The sequence below is a fragment of the Penicillium digitatum genome, chromosome 2 (genome assembly GCF_016767815.1).
Source record: "Penicillium digitatum chromosome 2, complete sequence".
Classification (NCBI taxonomy): Eukaryota; Fungi; Ascomycota; class Eurotiomycetes; order Eurotiales; family Aspergillaceae; genus Penicillium; species Penicillium digitatum.
The window spans coordinates 4,300,417-4,320,930 of record NC_089385.1 but is presented as its reverse complement, the minus strand read 5'-3'; the positions used below and the strand labels follow the sequence as shown (position 1 = coordinate 4,320,930).

General features: G+C 49.3%; 9 protein-coding genes across 9 annotated transcripts; 7 read left to right on the top strand and 2 right to left on the bottom strand.

Moving 5' to 3' along the window:
• Positions 1-1,217: 1,217 nt before the first annotated feature.
• On the top strand, positions 1,218-4,275 carry Pdw03_7539 (Histone deacetylase HdaA; the record flags this gene model as incomplete). The annotated part of the gene is made up of 15 exons (XM_014678296.1): positions 1,218-1,833; positions 1,894-2,182; positions 2,236-2,249; positions 2,304-2,442; positions 2,493-2,605; positions 2,659-2,786; positions 2,840-3,047; positions 3,098-3,209; positions 3,264-3,311; positions 3,361-3,424; positions 3,476-3,568; positions 3,626-3,711; positions 3,768-3,847; positions 3,903-4,009; positions 4,078-4,275. The coding sequence occupies 15 exons, from the start codon at positions 1,218-1,220 to the stop codon at positions 4,273-4,275; spliced, it is 2,295 nt and encodes a 764-aa protein (XP_014533782.1).
• Positions 4,276-6,553: 2,278 nt separating this feature from the next.
• On the top strand, positions 6,554-9,941 carry Pdw03_7538 (A-pheromone processing metallopeptidase Ste23; the record flags this gene model as incomplete). The annotated part of the gene is made up of 2 exons (XM_014678297.1): positions 6,554-6,784; positions 6,852-9,941. The coding sequence occupies 2 exons, from the start codon at positions 6,554-6,556 to the stop codon at positions 9,939-9,941; spliced, it is 3,321 nt and encodes a 1,106-aa protein (XP_014533783.1).
• An 822-nt stretch (positions 9,942-10,763) lies between these two features.
• Positions 10,764-11,805, top strand: Pdw03_7537 (Cleavage and polyadenylation specific factor 5; the record flags this gene model as incomplete). The annotated part of the gene is made up of 4 exons (XM_066101683.1): positions 10,764-10,804; positions 10,879-11,130; positions 11,188-11,435; positions 11,504-11,805. 4 exons carry the CDS (start codon positions 10,764-10,766, stop codon positions 11,803-11,805), a joined length of 843 nt encoding a protein of 280 aa, XP_065956766.1.
• A 987-nt stretch (positions 11,806-12,792) lies between these two features.
• Pdw03_7536 (Lipase, class 3) lies at positions 12,793-13,860 on the top strand (the record flags this gene model as incomplete). Its single annotated transcript, XM_014678299.2, has 4 exons — positions 12,793-12,874; positions 12,947-13,112; positions 13,176-13,512; positions 13,561-13,860. 4 exons carry the CDS (start codon positions 12,793-12,795, stop codon positions 13,858-13,860), a joined length of 885 nt encoding a protein of 294 aa, XP_014533785.2.
• A 456-nt stretch (positions 13,861-14,316) lies between these two features.
• On the top strand, positions 14,317-15,465 carry Pdw03_7535 (Lipase, class 3; the record flags this gene model as incomplete). The annotated part of the gene is made up of 3 exons (XM_066101682.1): positions 14,317-14,681; positions 14,754-15,196; positions 15,257-15,465. The coding sequence occupies 3 exons, from the start codon at positions 14,317-14,319 to the stop codon at positions 15,463-15,465; spliced, it is 1,017 nt and encodes a 338-aa protein (XP_065956765.1).
• A 384-nt stretch (positions 15,466-15,849) lies between these two features.
• Pdw03_7534 (Dephospho-CoA kinase, putative) lies at positions 15,850-16,662 on the top strand (the record flags this gene model as incomplete). The annotated part of the gene is made up of 1 exon (XM_014678300.1): positions 15,850-16,662. One exon carries the CDS (start codon positions 15,850-15,852, stop codon positions 16,660-16,662), a length of 813 nt encoding a protein of 270 aa, XP_014533786.1.
• Positions 16,663-17,431: 769 nt separating this feature from the next.
• Positions 17,432-18,219, bottom strand: Pdw03_7533 (putative zinc knuckle protein; the record flags this gene model as incomplete). The annotated part of the gene is made up of 3 exons (XM_014678301.1): positions 17,432-17,698; positions 17,752-18,096; positions 18,151-18,219. The coding sequence occupies 3 exons, from the start codon at positions 18,217-18,219 to the stop codon at positions 17,432-17,434; spliced, it is 681 nt and encodes a 226-aa protein (XP_014533787.1).
• Positions 18,220-18,497: 278 nt separating this feature from the next.
• Pdw03_7532 (NADH-ubiquinone oxidoreductase) lies at positions 18,498-19,286 on the top strand (the record flags this gene model as incomplete). Its single annotated transcript, XM_014678302.1, has 3 exons — positions 18,498-18,842; positions 18,926-19,093; positions 19,158-19,286. The coding sequence occupies 3 exons, from the start codon at positions 18,498-18,500 to the stop codon at positions 19,284-19,286; spliced, it is 642 nt and encodes a 213-aa protein (XP_014533788.1).
• A 295-nt stretch (positions 19,287-19,581) lies between these two features.
• Positions 19,582-20,162, bottom strand: Pdw03_7531 (Uncharacterized protein family UPF0047; the record flags this gene model as incomplete). Its single annotated transcript, XM_014678303.1, has 2 exons — positions 19,582-19,755; positions 19,887-20,162. 2 exons carry the CDS (start codon positions 20,160-20,162, stop codon positions 19,582-19,584), a joined length of 450 nt encoding a protein of 149 aa, XP_014533789.1.
• Positions 20,163-20,514: the final 352 nt, after the last annotated feature.

Here is a 20,514-nt window from a genome sequence, read left to right as displayed (position 1 = left end):
ATTCCTCCATCAGATTACTATTGTAGGCCGTATCATACTCCATTCGGTTAGAACAACTTCTCATCTATGTGTTAAGCCCGAAGCTTTTTCACACTTGCTAAACTAAGATTTTGCATGTGGTTTATTGAAGATCAATGGGATATTTGCTGTGGTCTACAAAAAAACTACATATCTAGCTGCCTGTATACATGCATTTTAGGTGACATGGTAACATCCATGAATCATCTGTGATACATGGAAAAGTCGTTTTGGAGGAATGGTGCTTCTCACCGCTTTCCACAGTCTACAGTGAATTGTTTTCCACTTTCTACCTTTCGAGAAGACAGAGTATCCAAAAAATACAGAATAGACATGTAGATTATCAAGCATAGCGGCTGCATTAGTGGCCGACTGCTCTTGTAGATGTTGTTACAAATGATATTGTCAAGGTCTGCCTGAGTTTATAAGTTTCAAGATTCGTATCCACAAGTTTTTTGAGATTGAAAATCAAGTCACTCATTTGATCATGTAATTGGAAACCTTTGATGAAATGAACAACATGCAAGCCGCAGAGGTCAACTCCGTATATGTACAACATATGTACAACATTCACTATCAGCGCATATATCAAATACTCACCGCCAATTTTAATGCATCACGCCAATTCATTCCTAGCGGCGGTCAGTTTGGCGGTAAGTGTCAGAATGTCTGGCAATAAGAAAGACTGGCCCAAAAGGGATCCAACATGCACATTGATCCATTCCCATTGTCATTCAGTAGACTTGGCTACTCTGTTCTTCATATCTACCTACTACATGAAGGTTTACAATTGATTTCCTCTCTGGAAATATTCATTTGTGGATCACTCTTACTTCATCACACGATAGGTGAGTTACAGTGTCCGTCCAATCTACGGCAGGAGACGATTGTATACCACTGTATGCTTGCACACATCACATCACACCTTGAGATATTCTTGCAATCTTCGGTGAATAATAATTTTGGTGCAAGAACTAGAACATCTGACCGATTGATCTGTTTCACACTTTGCTGCACAAAGTGCATTGGACGGCGTGGACCAGAAGCATCAACCGAATCACTATCAGTCCGATATTGAGCTCTAAGCTTGCCACACAAGCTCAATAGGTCTACTATTATTGTGATATTGCTTGGTAATGAGCTACTAAGAGGCAAGTTTGGCTAAAATTAAAGGGCTTCCTGTGGCTTCTACTTTCATGATGGACGAGGACGAGGATACAGTCATGCGTGATTCCAATACCCTCTCCAACTTGACTGCAAACCCATCTTTCACTGGAGTCCCCCTGCCCACACACATCAGCAATCGTCCCCCCCCCAATCTTGCTCCTTCCATCCATCAAGCGGTTCCCGCGTCCTCATCACCCGGCTCTGAACAGTCTCAACTTCGGGAGACTACCGCCTCCACTGGAATGGCGCCTCCTGAACGTTTAATCAAGCCGAGTGATGGTGATAGTTCCGCTGCTGAACAGCTCAAACGTGATAGTCTAGTTGAGCCTGACTCTGACTGGTCTGACGACGAGGTCATGGCTAAAGCGGGTCTTCCGCTGGCATCGCTTGCCACAGGACTTTGTTATGATCATCGCATGCGTTACCATTGCGAGGTCCGTCCACAGAGTGATGTTCATCCAGAGGATCCCAGGCGCATCTACTACATCTACAAGGAGCTATGCCGTGCCGGTCTTGTTGACGACCCAGAATCGTCTCGACCCTTGGCGCCCCATACCTTGCAACGGATCAACGCCCGCAACGCAACTGAGGAGGAAGTTACCCTTATCCATAATGATGCCCACTATGCATTTGTTCGAAGCACGACAGGTATGTCATTGCTACCACTGAAAAAGCCGACTTTGATAGATTCACTGACCCGATAAATAGATATGCCCAACGAGGTGCTTATCCAGCTAGAGAAAGATCGCGACTCCATCTACTTCAACAATCTGACCTTCGCTTCGGCCATTTTGTCTACTGGAGGCGCAATTGAGACATGCTTGGCTGTCGCCCAGCGTCAGGTGAGAAATGCTATAGCCGTCATTCGTCCACCCGGTCACCATGCCGAGGACGATGCTGCGATGGGATTTTGTCTGTTTAATAATGTGTGTGTTGCAGCACGCGTTTGTCAAAAGAGACTAGGAGACGCGTGCCGGAAGATTATGATTCTTGACTGGTCAGTACCCCACATCGCTGTTTGGCCACGGCAGCAATACTAACTTGTACTAGGGATGTTCACCATGGTACGCTAAACCATTATCTCAGCATTTGAAGCAATTCAAGCTGACACATCATAGGGAACGGCATCCAGAAAGCATTTTACGATGACCCTAATGTTCTTTACATTTCCATGCATGTCTATCAGAACGGTCGCTTCTACCCTGGAGGCCCTGCAGGAGACTGGGATCACTGTGGCTCAGGTGTTGGAGTCGGAAAGTGAGTTTGTCTTCAAGCACACGAAATGACTGAAATCTTACGCTTCTTAGAAATGTTAATATTCCATGGCCCGACCAGGGTATGGGCGATGGTGACTATATGTTCGCTTTCCAGGAAGTGGTGATGCCCATTGCACAAGAATTCGATCCCGACTTGGTAATTGGTGAGCATAGCCCCGTGCTTTTTTGTTGAGTATAGATTGATTGACCACAACAGTCGCTGCTGGGTTTGATGCTGCCGCTGGGGATGTGCTGGGTGGCTGCTTTGTCTCGCCAGCTTGCTATGCCCAAATGACCCATATGCTCATGACTTTGGCCAATGGAAAAGTCGCTGTCTGCTTGGAGGTACGTGGATTGCCTCTCTTAGTCGTTTCATACTTGATTTGACCATGAAACAGGGGGGATACAACTTCAAGTCTATCTCAAAGTCGGCTCTTGCTGTGACCAAGACCCTTATGGGGGAACCTCCGGACCGTTTGCTTAGCAGCTCCCCGACTGACTCTGCGGTCGCAGCGGTCCGCCGGGTGAGGAGCATCCAATCCCAGTATTGGAGTCGCCTATACCCGAAGACATCTGCTCACCCGGTCTACGCAAATCGTCTTCACGGTGAGGATTATAGATCATCTCCCGTCCAGCTGAGCTGATGAATCCTCTAGATGTCCTCCGTGTTCACCAGGCGAACCAGCTGTATGAAAGCTGCAAGCTCACTCCGCTACACATTTACCGCACTGCTATCTCTAAGTCATTTGACAAACAAGTTCTGGCAAGGTAAGTTGCATCATTCAATCTCGACATTCTAACCTGGTACTCAACATCTGACAGCCCAAACTATCACCAACGTGTGCCGCTCATTGTCATCTTCCATGATCCGTAAGTATTCCGATAATAAGCCGCGAAACGTCTGACTGACGATGTGTAGACCTGAGATTGTGGGACAAGCTCATCCCGTGACCAATAAGCTGGAAGCGCACAATGTATGGCTGGTACGTGACCCAGGACGATTGCTTGGGACTCTCTGCTAACATTAACAAAAGGCCGATTCACTCACGGATTATGTCAAATGGATCGTGGGTAAAGGCTACGCGGTGATCGATGTCAACATTCCGAAGCATGTATCTCGGGACGGGGTACGTCTAGCTGTGCAATTTTTTGTTTTGATCTATGGACTAATTTGAATGGTTAAGGCTGCCGGTCGGTACGAGGCAGATGATGAGGACCGCCCGTCTGCCACCGAAGAGCTTGCCGGATACTTGTGGGACAACTACATTGAGTGAGCTGTGGCAATCCAAACATTTTGATTAGCATTGAGTTGACAAGTTATCAAAGTGCGAACCAGGCAACCGAAATCTTCCTGCTCGGCGTTGGCAACGCTTTCTTCGGCGTGGCGAACTTGTTAATCAACCGGGGTACGCTTGGGTCACCCGCGTATCATGCTGTGCAACTTTGCTAACAACCAAGTAGAGAACCTCTACAAGCGTGTCAACGGCGTGATCTCCTTCGTGTCTGAGAACCCAGTCCGCGCGATCGCATCCCACACGCAGACCTGGCTATCGAAGTGGTACCGCGAGGTAAGCCACCCACAAATTATTTGTCAATGGTTTTTTTTTTTTTACTCACTTGATTCTTTTCATTCCAGAACTCCCTTGTATTTGTTTCGAACTCCCACGGTATTTGGGCTAGCTCAGACCGACGGCCTTCAAAGCGCTATGGACAGCTGGTTCATTCCCCAAAGTCGGATTTGAACGAGATGCTTGACGAGCATAAGGAGCAAGTGTACAAGTGGATATCCGAGCGTGCTGACCAGGCGGAGGAAGAATCGGATGAAGATTCTTGAACTTTTTCGCTCCTGATCGATAGAGGGCCGGTGAATCCGTTGAATCTTGAAGGGTGTGTGTATGGAGTTATTCGGTCTATTATCGAAGAGTTCTCTTCTTCATACCCTATTAATGACATAGAATTATCTTCAGTTACAGTATTTTTTTAACGTCTGCTTAATCGTGAGGGACTCCCTGAGCGGATACAAAAAGATCAGGGTAACCAACATGGTAACATGTCTCTCTTCGATCTTTGTCGGCTCTACCTCGTTATCCTCTGGCACTATGAAAGGGATGCGCCACGAAATTGTCAGGCTATAGAAGACTGATATCAGCACCGTGGAGACATTGGGATCTCACTACTGTGACACATCACAAACCATCGCTCGAGAGGTATTAGCGATCTACATGACATGCAAGTGTGAGCTTATCTCTGGTGATTCTAGATACATGCATCGTATAAGGACTTTCCCAGGATGGCGTTGATCTGCAAACCGTCCCTGGGATGTAACGGTGTCTCACTTTTTATCCCTTTTGCCCCAAAAGCCCCAGAGTGGCGACAACAAGGCTCTGATCACTTCCACAGGTATGCAAGAAACCCCCTTGGTTTTTCTCTTTCTCTCCATACTCGGTGTGCATGATCGGAAACATCGTTAAATCCGCCGTGGATACTGTCGCCTAGGAGTGAATACATCCAGTGATATGATCGGGTCGGAGCGCTCTGAGACATCGTATTATATTTCCTACACCCATAGAATCTTTTCCTTCTCGCATCTCTACTGACAGTAATCTTTAAAGACTCTTTGGCCGTGCGATCCTACGAACCATCTCTACTCCCGGCCCTGTGATGGATGGCCTGACTGCTCCTTGAGTGTCAAAGGCTTCAATAGCCTGATTTGGGGTGAGATATATTGGATGTGATGATCAAAATATCTTAATCTCTACTGCTAAAGCCGCTTTGAAGTTTGAATTTATCATTGGGTCAAATAAGGGCCAGGTGCAAGCTGGATATTCGACGTTCAGTTACATAGGTAGGGGCCCTTGAATCCTACCCAAGAGATGTTTTCTCACCACTTCAAATCGAATTTTTAACTTGACCTCAAACAAACTCAGTCTACCTACTACACCTCATTTTTCCACTGCAGCTATTGCCTCCGTGGCCGCTCTGGCGACTCTTGCCGGCGCCGTTGGTAGCACTGTCGTGACCTACCCACTGCAATTTCCTAGTCTGCATGTGTTCTGTTGGTGTAGCTTTGGCCCCAAGCAAACTAGCCCGGCAGGTGGCAGCTACACAGTAGCACTACAAATACACCACGACAGTGCCTCAGGTGGCATCTCGCAGAAGACTACCACCATCGACATTGATTTATACACAGCAGCTCTCAGACAATCTTTGCCTACACTCTGGACCCTGTCACAGTTAGGTACGACTTGTCAGATGTCTTTGGAGACCCATTCTCCAGCGAGTCGATTGTCGTGCGGCTCACAGACACGAGTTGCTCGGACATCTGCCGGGCGAAGGATGTCAAACCCCGGCGGCAGCCAGACTACTGACTGCAAATCGGACACTTAAGTAAACGTGAACCTCCCTACAGCCGAGTGCTAAGCGCCTGGCTCTAAATTCATGTGATAGTTCGACGTAACGGTGGGCATGTGTGAATTGGCCTCCCGACCTGCGGGGAAGGAGGAGCTTCGACGTGGAACCAGTTAGAACCCTGATATGTATGTAGCTAGTATGACAATGGAGAACGATGCCGTATTTTTTGAGTATAAACAAAGTGCAATCCTGTTAGACACGAGTCTGCCTTGGTATAGAGATAACATTTTGGTGACAAGACGCTTGTTAGGGCTACGATGACCTATCACCGCCTCGGCAAAGCATCTGGGCAGTATTTCCACCAGGGCAGGCTTCATCAATATCGCCTGTCCCTCAATTGACCTTACAACATCTCTTCCCCTTCATTCGGTGTATAATCTCACAAAATATATATCGAATCATATCAAGAACGCGTCTCATATTTGAGCTTCCTGGAATTCCAAAGTGCATTGACCTTGTTAGTCACGTCATTGGCCTCTCCCCTTGGCAACTGAATGCCTCCAAGGTCCTCTGCAGCAAACCTGTGTCACAAAGGTCTCATTCGCAGCTCAACACGCCCTTATCCCGATTTGTTGTTACGCATCGCTGTAACCAGTCCTCGCTCAGTACGGGCCGTACCTTTACCGATTCTTTCTTCCGTGCATTGGACCCGCCGTTCATCCTCCCATTCAACTTCTAATTTCACCGCCACACCTCCGAACATGGCTCAAATCGAGCGTATTACAGAGAACTTGGAGAAACCGGAGCTTGATGATCGTTCTTATCGAGTGATCCGTTTGCCAAACAAGCTTGAGGCCCTCCTAGTTCATGACCCGGACACCGATAAGGCCAGTGCCGCCGTCAATGTCAATGTGGGCAATTTCTCCGATGAAGATGATATGCCAGGAATGGCTCATGCAGTAGAGCACTTGCTGTTCATGGGCACAAAAAAGGTAAACGAACAACCTAACACCATCTTCCCAACCGAGGTCAATGCTAACCGGGATCATGATTGTCTAGTATCCGAAGGAAAATGCGTACAACCAGTACCTAGCGTCCCACTCTGGTTCGTCAAATGCCTACACAGCCGCCACCGAAACGAACTACTTCTTCGAAGTGTCCGCCACAGGTGACTCCAGTGCCCCTAAATCTAGTGAAGACAACACCCCTGCCGAGACGAATGATAACAATGGCATCGTGTCGAATGGGATTGGTTCAGATGGAAAGTCACCCCTCTATGGTGCATTGGATCGGTTTGCCCAATTCTTTGTTGCACCACTGTTCCTAGAGTCAACCCTAGAACGGGAGCTACAGGCGGTGGATTCGGAAAATAAAAAGAACCTTCAAAGTGACCTGTGGCGTTTGATGCAACTGAACAAGTCGCTTTCGAACCCTAAACACCCCTACAGCCACTTCTCAACCGGCAATCTGCAGACCTTGAAAGAAGAACCACAGAAACGTGGTCTGGAAGTCCGCAGTGAGTTCATCAGGTTTTATGAGAAGCACTACTCGGCCAACCGGGCGAAGTTGGTTGTCTTGGGGCGGGAGTCTCTCGACACGCTGGAACAGTGGGTCTCTGAGCTCTTTTCTGATGTCGAGAATAAGAATCTCGCTCAGAACCGCTGGGACGATGTTCAGCCCTTCACTGAGAAGGAAATGTGCACCCAGGTGTTCGTGAAGCCGGTCATGGATACTCGATCCATGGATATGTACTTCCCCTTCCTTGATGAAGAGGATTTGCATGACACCCAGCCTAGTCGGTATATCAGCCATCTCATTGGCCATGAGGGCCCGGGCAGCGTTCTTTCTTATCTTAAGGCCAAGGGGTGGGCCAATGGTCTGTCTGCAGGCGCGATGCCTGTCTGCGCTGGGTCAGCCTTTTTCACAATCTCGGTGCGCCTGACGCCCGAAGGTCTGAAGCAATACCAGGAAGTCGCAAATGTTGTCTTCGAGTATATCGCTATGATCAAGCAGCGCGAGCCCGAGCAATGGATCTTCGACGAGATGAAGAACCTTGCCGAGGTCGATTTCCGGTTCAAGCAGAAGACCCCGGCTAGTCGCTTCACCAGCCGTTTGAGCAGCGTGATGCAGAAGTCAATACCTAGTGAATGGCTACTGAGCGGGTCTTTGTTGCGAAGATTTGACTCTGATTTGATCAAAAAGGCGCTGAGCTATCTGCGGGCCGACAACTTCCGCCTGGTCGTTGTGTCCCAGGAGTTCCCCGGTACATGGGATCAGAAAGAGAAGTGGTATGGCACGGAATACAAGGTCGAGAAAATCCCAAAGGAGTTCTTGGGCGGTCTTCAGAAGGCTCTAAAGTCGACTGAGGCTACCCGCACTTCCAACGTGCACTTGCCTCACAAGAACGAATTTGTGCCGACTAGGCTATCGGTGGAAAAGAAGGAGGTTGCCGAGCCCGAGAACACCCCTAAACTGATTCGCCACGACGACCGGGTGCGCCTGTGGTTCAAGAAGGATGACCGTTTCTGGGTACCCAAGGCCACTGTTGAGGTAACACTTCGCAATCCTTTGGTGTGGGCTACACCCGCCAATCTCATCAAAACAAAGCTGTACAGCGAGTTGGTGCGAGACTCATTGGATGAATACTCCTACGACGCGGAGCTTGCTGGTTTGGACTACCACCTCTCGGCGAACATTTTGGGCTTGGACATTTCCGTGAGCGGGTACAACGACAAGATGTCCGCTCTTTTGGACAAAGTACTCAATACAATGCGTGGGCTAGTGATCGACCAGGATCGGTTCCACATTATCAAAGAGCGCTTGACGCGGGCATTCCGCAACGCCGAGTATCAACAGCCTTACTACCAGGTGGGGGATTACACTCGCTACCTCCTTGCCGAGAGCAGCTGGGTGAACGAGCAGTATCTTGAGGAGCTGGAGCATGTTGAGTGCGATGACGTGGTCAAATTTTCCCCCCAGTTGCTTGAACAGACCCACATCGAAGTTCTGGCCCACGGAAATCTGTACAAGGAGGATGCTCTGCGTATGACGGACTCTATCGAAAAGATCCTGGGGGGCCGTCCTCTGCCCCCGTCGCAGTGGTACTTGCGCCGCAACATGACCTTGCCGCCCGGTGCCAACTATGTCTACCCCCGCTCACTTAAGGATCCGGCCAACGTCAATCACTGCATCGAGTACTACCTCTATATTGGACTCTTTTCCGATGACGTCCTGCGGTCAAAGCTCCAACTGTTTGCGCAGCTAACTGACGAACCTGCTTTCGACCAGCTGCGCAGCAAGGAACAGCTTGGGTATGTGGTGTGGAGTGGTGCACGCTACAACGCCACCACCCTGGGCTACCGGGTCATTATCCAAAGTGAGCGCACGGCACAATATCTGGAATCGCGCATTGACACTTTCCTCCGCCAGTTCGGTCCTATTCTCGAGAAGATGCCCGAAGAAGACTTCGAGGGTCACAAGCGTAGTGTCGTGAACAAGCGCCTGGAGAAACTCAAGAATCTAAGCTCTGAGACTGGCCGGTACTGGTCGCACATCGGATCGGAATACTTTGATTTCCTGCAGCATGAGACCGATGCGGATAATGTGCGCACCTTGACCAAGGCGGATCTCATTGCATTCTACCGCCAATACATCGACCCATCTTCGGCAACGCGCGCCAAGCTCGCTATCCATATGAACGCCCAGTCAGGCGCGCAGGTTGAGGCGCCCAACCCAGCCGAACAGAGAACACGCCTTGTCGAAGTCGTTACCGAGCACCTCGAAGCTGCTGACTTCATCGTGGATTCTGCCCGCTTCGCGAAGGCATTCGATGAGGTTGACGCGACAGCGGCGGACAAGTCCCAGGTTATCTTTGCGGTGAAGGACTTCCTGGCGACCGAGACGGGCCTGTCAAAGCAGAAGATAGAACCTGTCCTTGAGACACTGGATGAGAAGCTCAGTTCCCAATTAAAGGAACTGGGTCTTGGTTCTAGCAGTGACACTCAGAGTGCGACCACTGGCAATGGCGAGGCTCAGAAGGCCGTGGTTATCACTGATGTGCCGAGCTTCAAGGCCCGTCTGCCTGTTAGCACTGGCCCTGTTTCTGTCACGGATTTGAGTGAGTATGAAGATTTTGATGCCAAGCTATAAATGGTATCTGTGTCGGGACGGTTTGGTGTTGGGCGGAAACGGTTGCATGAATCTGAGAGTTGAGGTGTTTATCAATTGGAAGATATAGTAAAGTTCCAGAGATGGAGAATAATCAAACGAATTACGTTTAAACGCGTTGCGTTGTAGAACTGGTTCCATTCGGGGAAAGGGGAAGAAATGACGAAAGTTACTCAATCAGCCCTAGAGAAGATTCTACTGCATTACACTATTTATCAGGGCATTCTTGCGATTAGGGACTTGTACAATCAAAGGATTCTAGCATCATCCATGATTTTTGGGGGGATTGGGTCTCTATTTCAACATTGTTTCAATGTTAGCGTAGATTCTTCAGTGTTGCCCACCTATGGTCCTTGTTGTCATTAATGCCGACAAAGCTGACTAAACACAACACTACCTTGCTACAACAGCCTGGGCGAGAACTACGCCAATGGATCAGCACATACTCGCTTTTTTTTGCTAGTAATACCAATTCTGGTAACCAGTGGTCATCCATCATGAGTGTGTAGGTCACAGCTTCTTCTGTAATCAATTCGTTGTATGAATTTGAAAGAATCTCATATCTATTATACATCAGCGTAGTTTTCACCCGGGATGTCGTGGCAGGGTACTCCATATATGGACTGCATCGTAGCGGTCCCAAGTCTTTTTCCGGATTCGACATCGGATAATCCACCCTCCTCTCTCGGGATATCGTTCTCCCGAGACCTGGATCACTCGCCGTGAAGACGATAAGCGATAAGTAAGCTTGGGGAAAGCTGAATGTTGTTGTTCGCAAATACAACAACTAACGGTCCGTCGAACATGGCTACTACTACACAGGATGTCCCTGTCAGTGGACTTCCGTCAGTATTCCAGATAAACATGTCATTTGATAATTCAATTTTTGAATAGATTAGTCTGACCCGATGACTTCTAGGCCCACCGTCCCTAAGGACTTTACCGCGCAGCAGCCGGAGACTGTCCGCCTGTACCCCTTGTCGAACTATACCTTCGGCACCAAGGAAACACAACCCGAAGAGGATCCTTCGGTTCTAGCACGGCTGAAGCGCCTCGAGGAACATTATGGCCTCCATGGGATGCGACGGACTTGTGAGGGAATCCTGGTGTGCCACGAGCACAATCACCCCCATGTGCTGATGCTGCAGATTGCCAATGCATTCTTTAAACTGCAAGTTCTCTATTGTTTATACGCCTTTATTCACAATCCACTGCTAATAGTCTTCAGGCCAGGCGACTATCTTCACCACGAGGATGACGAGATTGAAGGTTTCAAGAAACGACTGAATGAGCGTCTCGCACCTGTGGGATCTCAGTTCTCCGGTGAAGGTGTGAACGATGACTGGGAAATCAGCGACACACTTGCGCAATGGTGGCGACCCAACTTCGAGACTTTTATGTATCCGTTCCTTCCTGGACATGTCACTCGCCCCAAGGAATGCAAGAAGTTGTACTTTATTCGCCTCCCCAAGAAGAGTGAGTGCTAACCCACCATGATGGTTGCCCCAGTAAAAGATTACTTACACTTGACCCAATTTTAATAGAGGTTCTCTCCGTTCCGAAAAACATGAAACTTCTCGCTGTGCCGCTGTTCGAGTTGTATGACAACACTGCTCGCTATGGCCCTCAACTCTCTGCCATTCCACATCTCCTATCACGATATAACTTCGAGATGGTCGATGAGAACGACAACATTGTTGCTGTGACTCCTGGCACCCCGTTGCCTCCCGGTTACACCATCCCTCCCCGAGTCCTTGTTAACGGTGACGGTGCAGACGGGGACGATGGACAGGACACCGGTATGACTGGTGTTGAAGAGGGAATGAAGATTGAATCCCACCAGTAGTGGAAAGTTATTCCAATAACAATGAGAAATGCTGACCAAGCCCCGCTTTGGACCTGGGCACCGAGTGTCACTGGAGACCAAGGTTGCTTGCTGGCAGCAAATGATAAACCAGATACGGGTTGTGACTGGAAATCGAGGACGGGACTCCCCCACAATGAGAAATTTTTTTTTTCCGAGGCCTCGAGAGAGAAAAGTCCAAAAAAGTCAAAAAAAAAAACAACTCCACCATTGAAAATGGAATGGACTCAGTCGAATCAAATTTACGCTTCAAATGATCACACCTGTTTATATATACGGAGTACCGTAGTTCGAGATTGACTTCAAAACATACAAAGCCTTGAGGGTATGTTGCTACGATCACGGGTGGAAGTGGATGGCTGGAATTTCTTCTACAAACATTCGACTCTTCGGCAATCTACACTCCGTTTCAGATAATGTTGAACACCTGGCAATGTCCCCACGCATAAACCAATCAATAACCCTGAAACCTACTCCGTCCGTTGACCCGAAATGCGAAAAGCCCAAAATGTTCACCCAAATGGTCACCTAAACGGAACTTGCTATCGCATTTGGAGAAACAATCATCGTTGGACACACTCCCCTGCAAGGTACCCCTGAGCCCCTCTCCCAGCCCTAACCTCGTTCTGGATGGACGACTCCGCTATCTTAATATGCAGACCAAAAATCGTCCAATCACGCGAGATTTCTCAGGGGTGAGTGACAAAACTCAACAATTGCAAGAATTCAATGTTGATCTCAACGGAATCCCACCGGTCCCCCGTGAAATTTGCGCCATGGAACCGGTGATACAGCTGAGTCCGAAAAAAAATTTTAATCTACGGGAGAATGGGCATTGTACCCCGCTCCTCGAAGATGTCGCGATTTGCGAAGGATTTTGGGATCCATATGGATCCGTCTACATGGCTATATCAAGGTGTGTGTGCGCACACTCGCCGTTGAGAAAGCCCTACTCCAGAGATCTCCATAATGCTTCGGCTTGGTAGGCTTTGGAGTATCGCTGCTCTTGCGGCGTTGGCGGTTGCTGCTCCTTCTCGTTCGGTTCCTCGAGGTACGCAACTGCGCTCGCAAAAAAAAAAATTTAAAAAATTTCCAGGTCGATTACTGACCAAATGAGCAACAGATGTGTCAGGTGGTCTGTTTGATCAATTAACCCTATTCTCCCAGTGGGCTGCGGCGTCATACTGCCTGAACAATGACGACTCAGCCGGCGATGGGCTATCTTGCGAGGCAGGCAACTGTCCATTGGTGGAGGCCGCTGACACAATGACTCTATATGCGTTTGATAAGTATGAAACCCATTTTTAAAGCCAAATCAACCAACTGTTTGCTGACATAGGAACAACTATCAGGCCGTCCAGCTATGGTGATGTTGCCGGCTTCCTCGCGGTAGACAAAACAAACAAGCGACTTGTCGTCTCATTCCGGGGTACTCGCACACTAAAGACTTGGATCGCCAACCTCAACTTTGGCATGACCAATGCCAGTAGTATATGCCGCAATTGTAAAGCCCACAGCGGGTTTTTGGAATCCTGGGAGACTGTCGCGGACGATCTGACATCCAATATCAAGTCCGCACAGACAAAATACCCAGATCATACTCTTGTCGTGACAGGCCACAGCTTTGGCGGAGCTCTTGCTACGTTGGGAGGTACTATCCTTCGAAATGCAGGATTCGAACTGGACGTGGTAAGTAAATCGCAATCCTTCATAATGGTGTGCGCTCACAGATTATAGTACACTTATGGCCAGCCACGGGTAGGCAATGCGGCTCTGGCTGATTATATCACAAACCAGGGCAGTCTCTGGCGCGTCACGCATCATGATGACTTGGTGCCTAAGGTGCCACCTTCACATTTTGGTTTTAGCCACGCCAGTCCCGAGTACTGGATTACCGTTGGCGACGATACGACAGTGACCTCGTCCGATATCGATGTCATCGAAGGCATAGGCTCGATGGCTGGAAATGCGGGGACGTTCGACCCGAGTATTGAGGATCATTATTGGTATTTGGGGCATATTGATGCATGCCGCTAGGTGAATTTGTAGGTGGGGTGTGTCTAGACACTCAGATGTGTGTATTTCTAACTAATTCGATCTATATGTAATATAACAATTAATGGATACTGTAACATATCTTCTCTTGATCAACCAGGAAGCTTGATTTTGGGTATTTAATGGCTGCTACAATTCTAGTGTAGTGCCAAAATATTAATAACGCAGAGCCTGGCCTTGGTGGAGAACTTCAACTTGCAACACGTCGACCTCCAGATGTCTCTGACAATTACAAGATTCATCGCGGAGTAACTACACAGATGACGGATGCTAGATGAAATAGTATCTGATTATTTCATCTAGTATCTGATAACCATTGCAAGGATTTCGTACTTGTCTTCCCGGGGCCTTGATTTCCCGTTAACTATCAATTTCTCCCCCCCCCCCCCCCCCCCCCTCAATGACTTGACCACCCGGGCAGAGTGCCCTTCATCCAATATGTTGTTCGCTCCTAGTGGGCCTCATGGCCCCCGACGTCGTAGTCGGATGAAGGCTATTTTCCTAACCATCTTCATCGTCATCGCCCTGTACCTTTTGTTCTTCTCGACAACAAAGTCCCCCGTGAAGACCAACACAGGCAGCTATGCGGAGAAGCATGGGTCGACAAAACAACCAGACGAGCTGGCTCGTCCTGCTGTACCGAGGCGCAAGGAAATGGTCGTGGCCAGCATGAAAAGTGATGACACGTCATGGCTATTAGAATACTTCCCCGACTGGACGAAAAGTATCTACGTGGTGGATGACAAGCACGCACCCTTGACGGTGATGCGCAACAAAGGCCGGGAGTCGATGGTATATTTGACGTGAGTCCAACACGCAATGTGTGTTGCCTTTTTACCTCTAGTACCCTGTGCTGACTGGAACTGTTGAACCAGATACATTATCGACAATTACGATGACCTACCTGATACAATGCTCTTCATCCACTCGAATCGCTACCAATGGCACAACGACGACCCATACTACGACGGCATCCCACCACTCCGAAACGTCCAGATCCCATACATACAAGAGCAAGGATACGTCAATCTAAGATGTGTTTGGACTCTCGGATGCCCGATAGAAATCCGTCCTCTTACCGACACCCATCGCAGCAACGTACACGCCGGCGAATACTTCAAGAATGGATTCATGGAGCTATTCCCTGGTATCCCAATCCCGGAGGAGGTAGGCGTGTCGTGCTGCGCGCAATTTGGTGCCTCCCGCACCAAGGTGCTAGAACGGCCGCGCAGTGACTACGAGCGCTTCCGCACCTGGCTGGCGGACACACCACTAGAGGATGATTTGAGTGGACGAATTATGGAGTATTCATGGCATAGTACGTGTTTTCCCTGAAGTCCCCTTGGCTCAGATCGAAAGCTGACCTTTTTCCCTTCAGTGATATTTGGAAAGGACCCTGTGCATTGCCCCAATGCGAAGGTGTGCTACTGCAAAGTGTTTGGACTGTGCGATCTGACCTGCCCATGGGAAGGTGGCTGTGATGAGCGCTACTCCCTACCACCATTCTCCTCGTTGCCCAAGGGTTGGCCGGAGATAGGATGGAAGGGCCAGGCACAAGACCCTTCACATGGATTACCGGAAACTTAAACTCTTGGATTGAAGAAATTAGCTCCTTAAGCCGGCATCTCTTTTCAATGCCTTGGATTAGGCGCCTTGCTCTGCTTCATGAATCTGCAAGTGTACGTGGAGGATATCCGCCGGTTGCAACTGGTATCGCAAGAATTCCCCAAAGATTGATATAATTCAAACGTAGAGCAAATTAGTCTCTGGAAGCTGTTTGGTTGGATCCGGAGAATCCAGAATCTCCTAGTGCATACATATATGTACGGAGCATATGTAGATGATATGACGTACATGAAGACATGCCTAATGCGGAGCCGAGGCTTATTTTTTTTTTGGATCCCCCGCATTCGCAACTTTGACATCGACAACTTGACAACGCTGCCAATCTCTCCTCTCTTCAAAGGCAAAATGCTGATTATCGGACTGACTGGCTCCATAGCAACGGGCAAGTCAACAGTCTCATCTATCCTCTCCACGCCACCCTACTTGCTCCCAGTAATCGATGCCGATCTTCTCGCCCGCAAAGTAGTCGAACCTGGCACCGCAGGCTACAAAGCAATCGTCAACTATTTCGGCCCCAGCACACCAGACCTACTATTAGAAAATGCGCCCACAAGTGTGAATGGAAAACCACTGAATCGGCCGGCGTTGGGGCGACGCGTCTTCGGCAGCACAGAAGAACGCAAACGTGACCGACAAATTCTCAACGGCATCGTCCACCCCGCCGTACGGTGGGAAGTCTACAAAGCCCTGATCTACCACTACCTGCGCGGGCAATGGGCAGTTGTCCTGGATGTGCCGCTCCTGTTCGAGAGTGGGATGGATCTGATCTGCGGGACAGTGATTGTGGTCGGCGTTCACGATCCTGAGATCCAAACGGCGCGGTTGCGCGCCCGAGATGCGCATCTTACAGCCGAGGATGCAGAGAACCGGGTGCGGAGTCAGGGGGATGTTCGGACGAAAGCGACGCAGGCCGAGTTCCGGGGGACGACGACAGGGCGCGGGGTCGTGTTGTGGAATGATGCTGATAAGGCGGAGCTGGAAGTTGCTGTTAAGGGGGCTATGGCTAGTATTGCGGCATCAAGTCCGAGATGGTGGGCTTGGACGTTGTTGGTTGTGCCACCGGTTGGGTTTGGGGTTGCTGCATGGAATTTGATCGTGAATTTTGCGACGCAGAAAGGATGGGAGAAGCGGAAGCAGGAGGAGAAGGCGAAGCTATGATGGGGGGGGGGTTCCTACTTACCTCTTGTCGAGAACCGCCATTCGCTACTTAGGTATCTCCATGTATAGTGATTTTTGCCCGCTGCTTTACAACGCTTTAAGCAGGGGAAGGGTCAGCTAAGATCCAGTGGAGTCCCCTAGCAGAGCCTAAGGCCTAGTGCATACAATGTGCATTGATTTTTGTCTGGGATGAGCTGGCTCAAGATTACGCGAAGGTGCACTACACCAAGCGTACTCTTGTTATTACCATTGGTTGGTTTGGATTGCAAGTTTGTACTAGAAGTAGAATGCGTAATACTTACTTCGATTCCCCCGTTAAAGTCTAGATGATCCTACTACTCTCGAACGCATTTGTCAACGGTGAAGAATTCAACCTTTTGTCTTGGGGAGGAAAACATGGACGGCTTCTGCATAGTGTGTGCCGCTTTCCTTGGGGCATATTGTCACAAGCCCTGAGGCGACTCGGAACTTAGCGACTGCCCTCTGTGCATTTCAGCAAGGCGAACACATGAAAATCGATCCCGAAGAGGCGGGATAAGAATGGGAAGATTCCTTTCCGATGTTTCCTCAATGAGAGTAGTAGAGTTGAGATGAGCTTTAGATCTTCCTTGAAATTGGTATGATGCAGAGGATTACCGTGATAGCTAGGCATTTACGACTAGGTGATATTGCAAAGGAATTGATTAATGGAACCCCAAGACGCCATTTATGCTATGCTAAAAACGCCAATCAAAAATCTGAATTGGATATCTCGTGGGAGATCATCCATTCAGTAGCTCTTACGCTTCTTCTTCTTCTTCTTGTCAGATGATGGGGCTCCCAACAACGACCCTCGGCCAGAACCAGATATACTGGTGAGTTCAGATAGTTTTGTCTGTCGTCTGTTTGCTCTCGCTTTAGCTTCCGCCTTGCATCTGGCCCTTTCCATCATTTTAGCGACTTCTTGTGGATTCGACGGGTTGATTATGAAATCTTCATCTTCATCGTCGTCATCCTCATCATCCTCATTGCCCTCCTTCCGTGGTGTGATTTGTGGCTAAGAAAAAAAGATGAGTAAGAGGTAACAAGTGCGAGAGATTAAATACTGACTTTGCGCTCTTTGCGCTTGAAATTGCCATACGCACGCCGTCCACCGGAGTAGGTATCATCATCTGCATCCAGCGAGTCTGCCGCCAATATCATAGGCTGCTGAGTGGACTGTGGTGTAGTGGGGATATCAAGAACCCAGTGTGTCTCGCCCGCCTCTGCGGCTGCTCGTGCGACAGCTTGCTGCCGCTTTTCTTCCTCGGCAGCAAGTGCCGCCGCGATCGCATCCATATCTGAGGTACGAGGACTCTCAGCCTCAGTGGAGAGACGGGGGCGCTTGGAATTGTGTAAGCTGTCATCAGAAGATAGACTTTGAGTTTCTTTTGCAGCTGCAGCGCGTCGCATAAACTGTGATGTAGTGTTAGTTTCCATGGCTGTTAGTCAAGATACTGTGATTCATACCTTCATGGTCAATAGGTTTGACGACATGGTCTTCTCAGGCTTTCCAGCCGGGGAGGAAGAGCCAACCATGATGGATTTGAAAGAAAGATCTCAAAGGAAACAAAGCCAATTTCTTTTATTAAAAAAAAAAAAGAGAAAGGTGTCAAACCAGTTTCACTGAAGCGCAAAATAAAATGATGCGGCAGAAAATCCCAAGTGTAGGGTGGAGCTCTCTCGAACCAGCAAGCGGTGACTGCTCACCAAACCACACCTCGCGGATTATTCAGTGCCGACTTAGCACCTGGTCCCTTGCCAACGCCCTTAGTGTCCTCCGTCGTAACCAACCAACCCGGGGAAATTTGCCCAATATGATGTCCTGTGGCCGCAGAATTGCGACCTTTGCGTCGGCCCGCCCGCGTTTCGTTGTCCGCGCATACGCCTCCACCGTGCCCCGTCTGAACGAGAACCCTATCCAAGTCAATGACCCAACCCCGCGGAAGCCTGCACCGAATGTCTCCGCAACCAATGCTGTGCCTACCAAGGAACTTGGCCGTCAGCACAACGACGGTACTCTCCAGGAGGCCCCCGAGGTTGGCGAGCGCATCCGGAGCATGCAGGCTCCCAACCGTGCTACCACCTGGGCCGCCAGTCAGCTGCCGCGCGAGAAAGCCATGGTTGGACCTCGCTTTGAGCAGACAATTATGGAGTCCCAGGTGCGAATCCATTGAAAATCGCCATGCTTATGCAGTTGCCGTTGGCAACATCAAAGAATTGAGACTAACACGCTACTCTTTAGCCGCAACCATATGCCGCCATCGAACTCATTCACAGACAGCCCGTCCGTTGGACAAAGTCCAAGGTTGTCAGCTGTGATGGTGGTGGTGGTCCCCTTGGCCACCCCAGGGTTTTCATCAACACCGACAAGCCCGAGATCGCTACCTGCGGATACTGTGGCCTTCCTTTTGTATGTTCTATTGATAATCGCCGTCTTTTCGGCTCCAATGGGATCTTTGCTAACATCCCTCTAGGCCAACGAAAAGCACCGCGCTTACTTGGAGTCCCTGCCCGCCACCAGCTACCCCCTCGAGCCCACCGGTGACGCCGTCGAGGTGAACGAGTCCCAGCGTGTGACGGAGGGTGGCTTGGAGCAGCGATAAGCGACTAGCATGAGATTTCCTTTAATCGGCGTTGCACAATTTTTTTTTTTTTTTTTTTGCGTTTTTCAATTTGTTTTGGGCCTGAGGCCGTGTACAGAATATCGATGAATGGATGCACTGCCCTTCGATCGTGTATGATGATGGTATTGTCCTCAGAATGTGTGTACGACTTCAACTACCATATGATGATCTCATATAATCTGGGTCATTTGTCGACTGTCTCGCCCACGGAAATCCCTGTTTTTAACTTGCATCATTCGTAGCGGGGACTTGGATACTTCTCAATTGCCCGCGCTCAGCTCCATCCCGTTCCAGCCTTCTGTCCCTGGATCGTCGCGACAACCTTGCGACTGTGTCGACTGGTCCGGAACTCCAGGTACCAAATGCCTTGCCATGTTCCGGTAGCCAAGCGACCGTTGGTGATGGGGATATTGACCGACGCGCCGATGAGCGCAGATTTGATGTGAGCCTGTGTGGTGCATTAGAGCCTGAGTTCGAGAAACGGTTAAAAGAAACGTGGAAGCTAGTCCGAGCTCGATGGTTGAAGATAGCGATCTAAGCCCAAAAATTTCCAATCCCCTGCTATTTCCAAACACCTACCGGCATGTCATCCTCGCCCTCGGCAGAATGACGATACAGATTTCCCTTTTTATCCATAGGCGCAATCCGGTCTAGCGCATCGCTCATATCGGCGCGAACATCGTCATCCCAGTTCTCGTTTAGCGAAAGCGCACAGCTAGTGTGTTGCACAAACAGATTCAGCATGCCAACTTTGTAGTCGCGGATCTCGGGAACCTCCTGGAGGACATGGTCGGTGATAAGGTAGGAGCCACGGCTGCGGGAGGGGAGGGTAAAAATCTTCTGGGACCAAGACATGATATCTAGAATTGCTCGAATTGAAAGGGAGATGGGGGGTAAAGAAGGGAGAATGTAGAGGGGCAGAAAGAAAATACGAGTGTTGTGATTGGGTGGGTTCTTCTGATGTCATTGGACATCTCCGACTTTGTACAGTAGGCGGGAAGATCTTCATGTCTCTGTGAAGTTGATTATTATTGCCGTAGGAAAAGACTCCCCAAGCTCTTAGCAACGCTGATGTTGGACCTTGTCAAATCTAATGGCGCGATCTAAGTGCAAGAATCCCAAAGAGATAACCGGTGGCACCGGATCAAGCTATTCGGACCCTCTTAAGACCAATGGTATTCTCTGTGCATGATGAGATCAGAGTCTG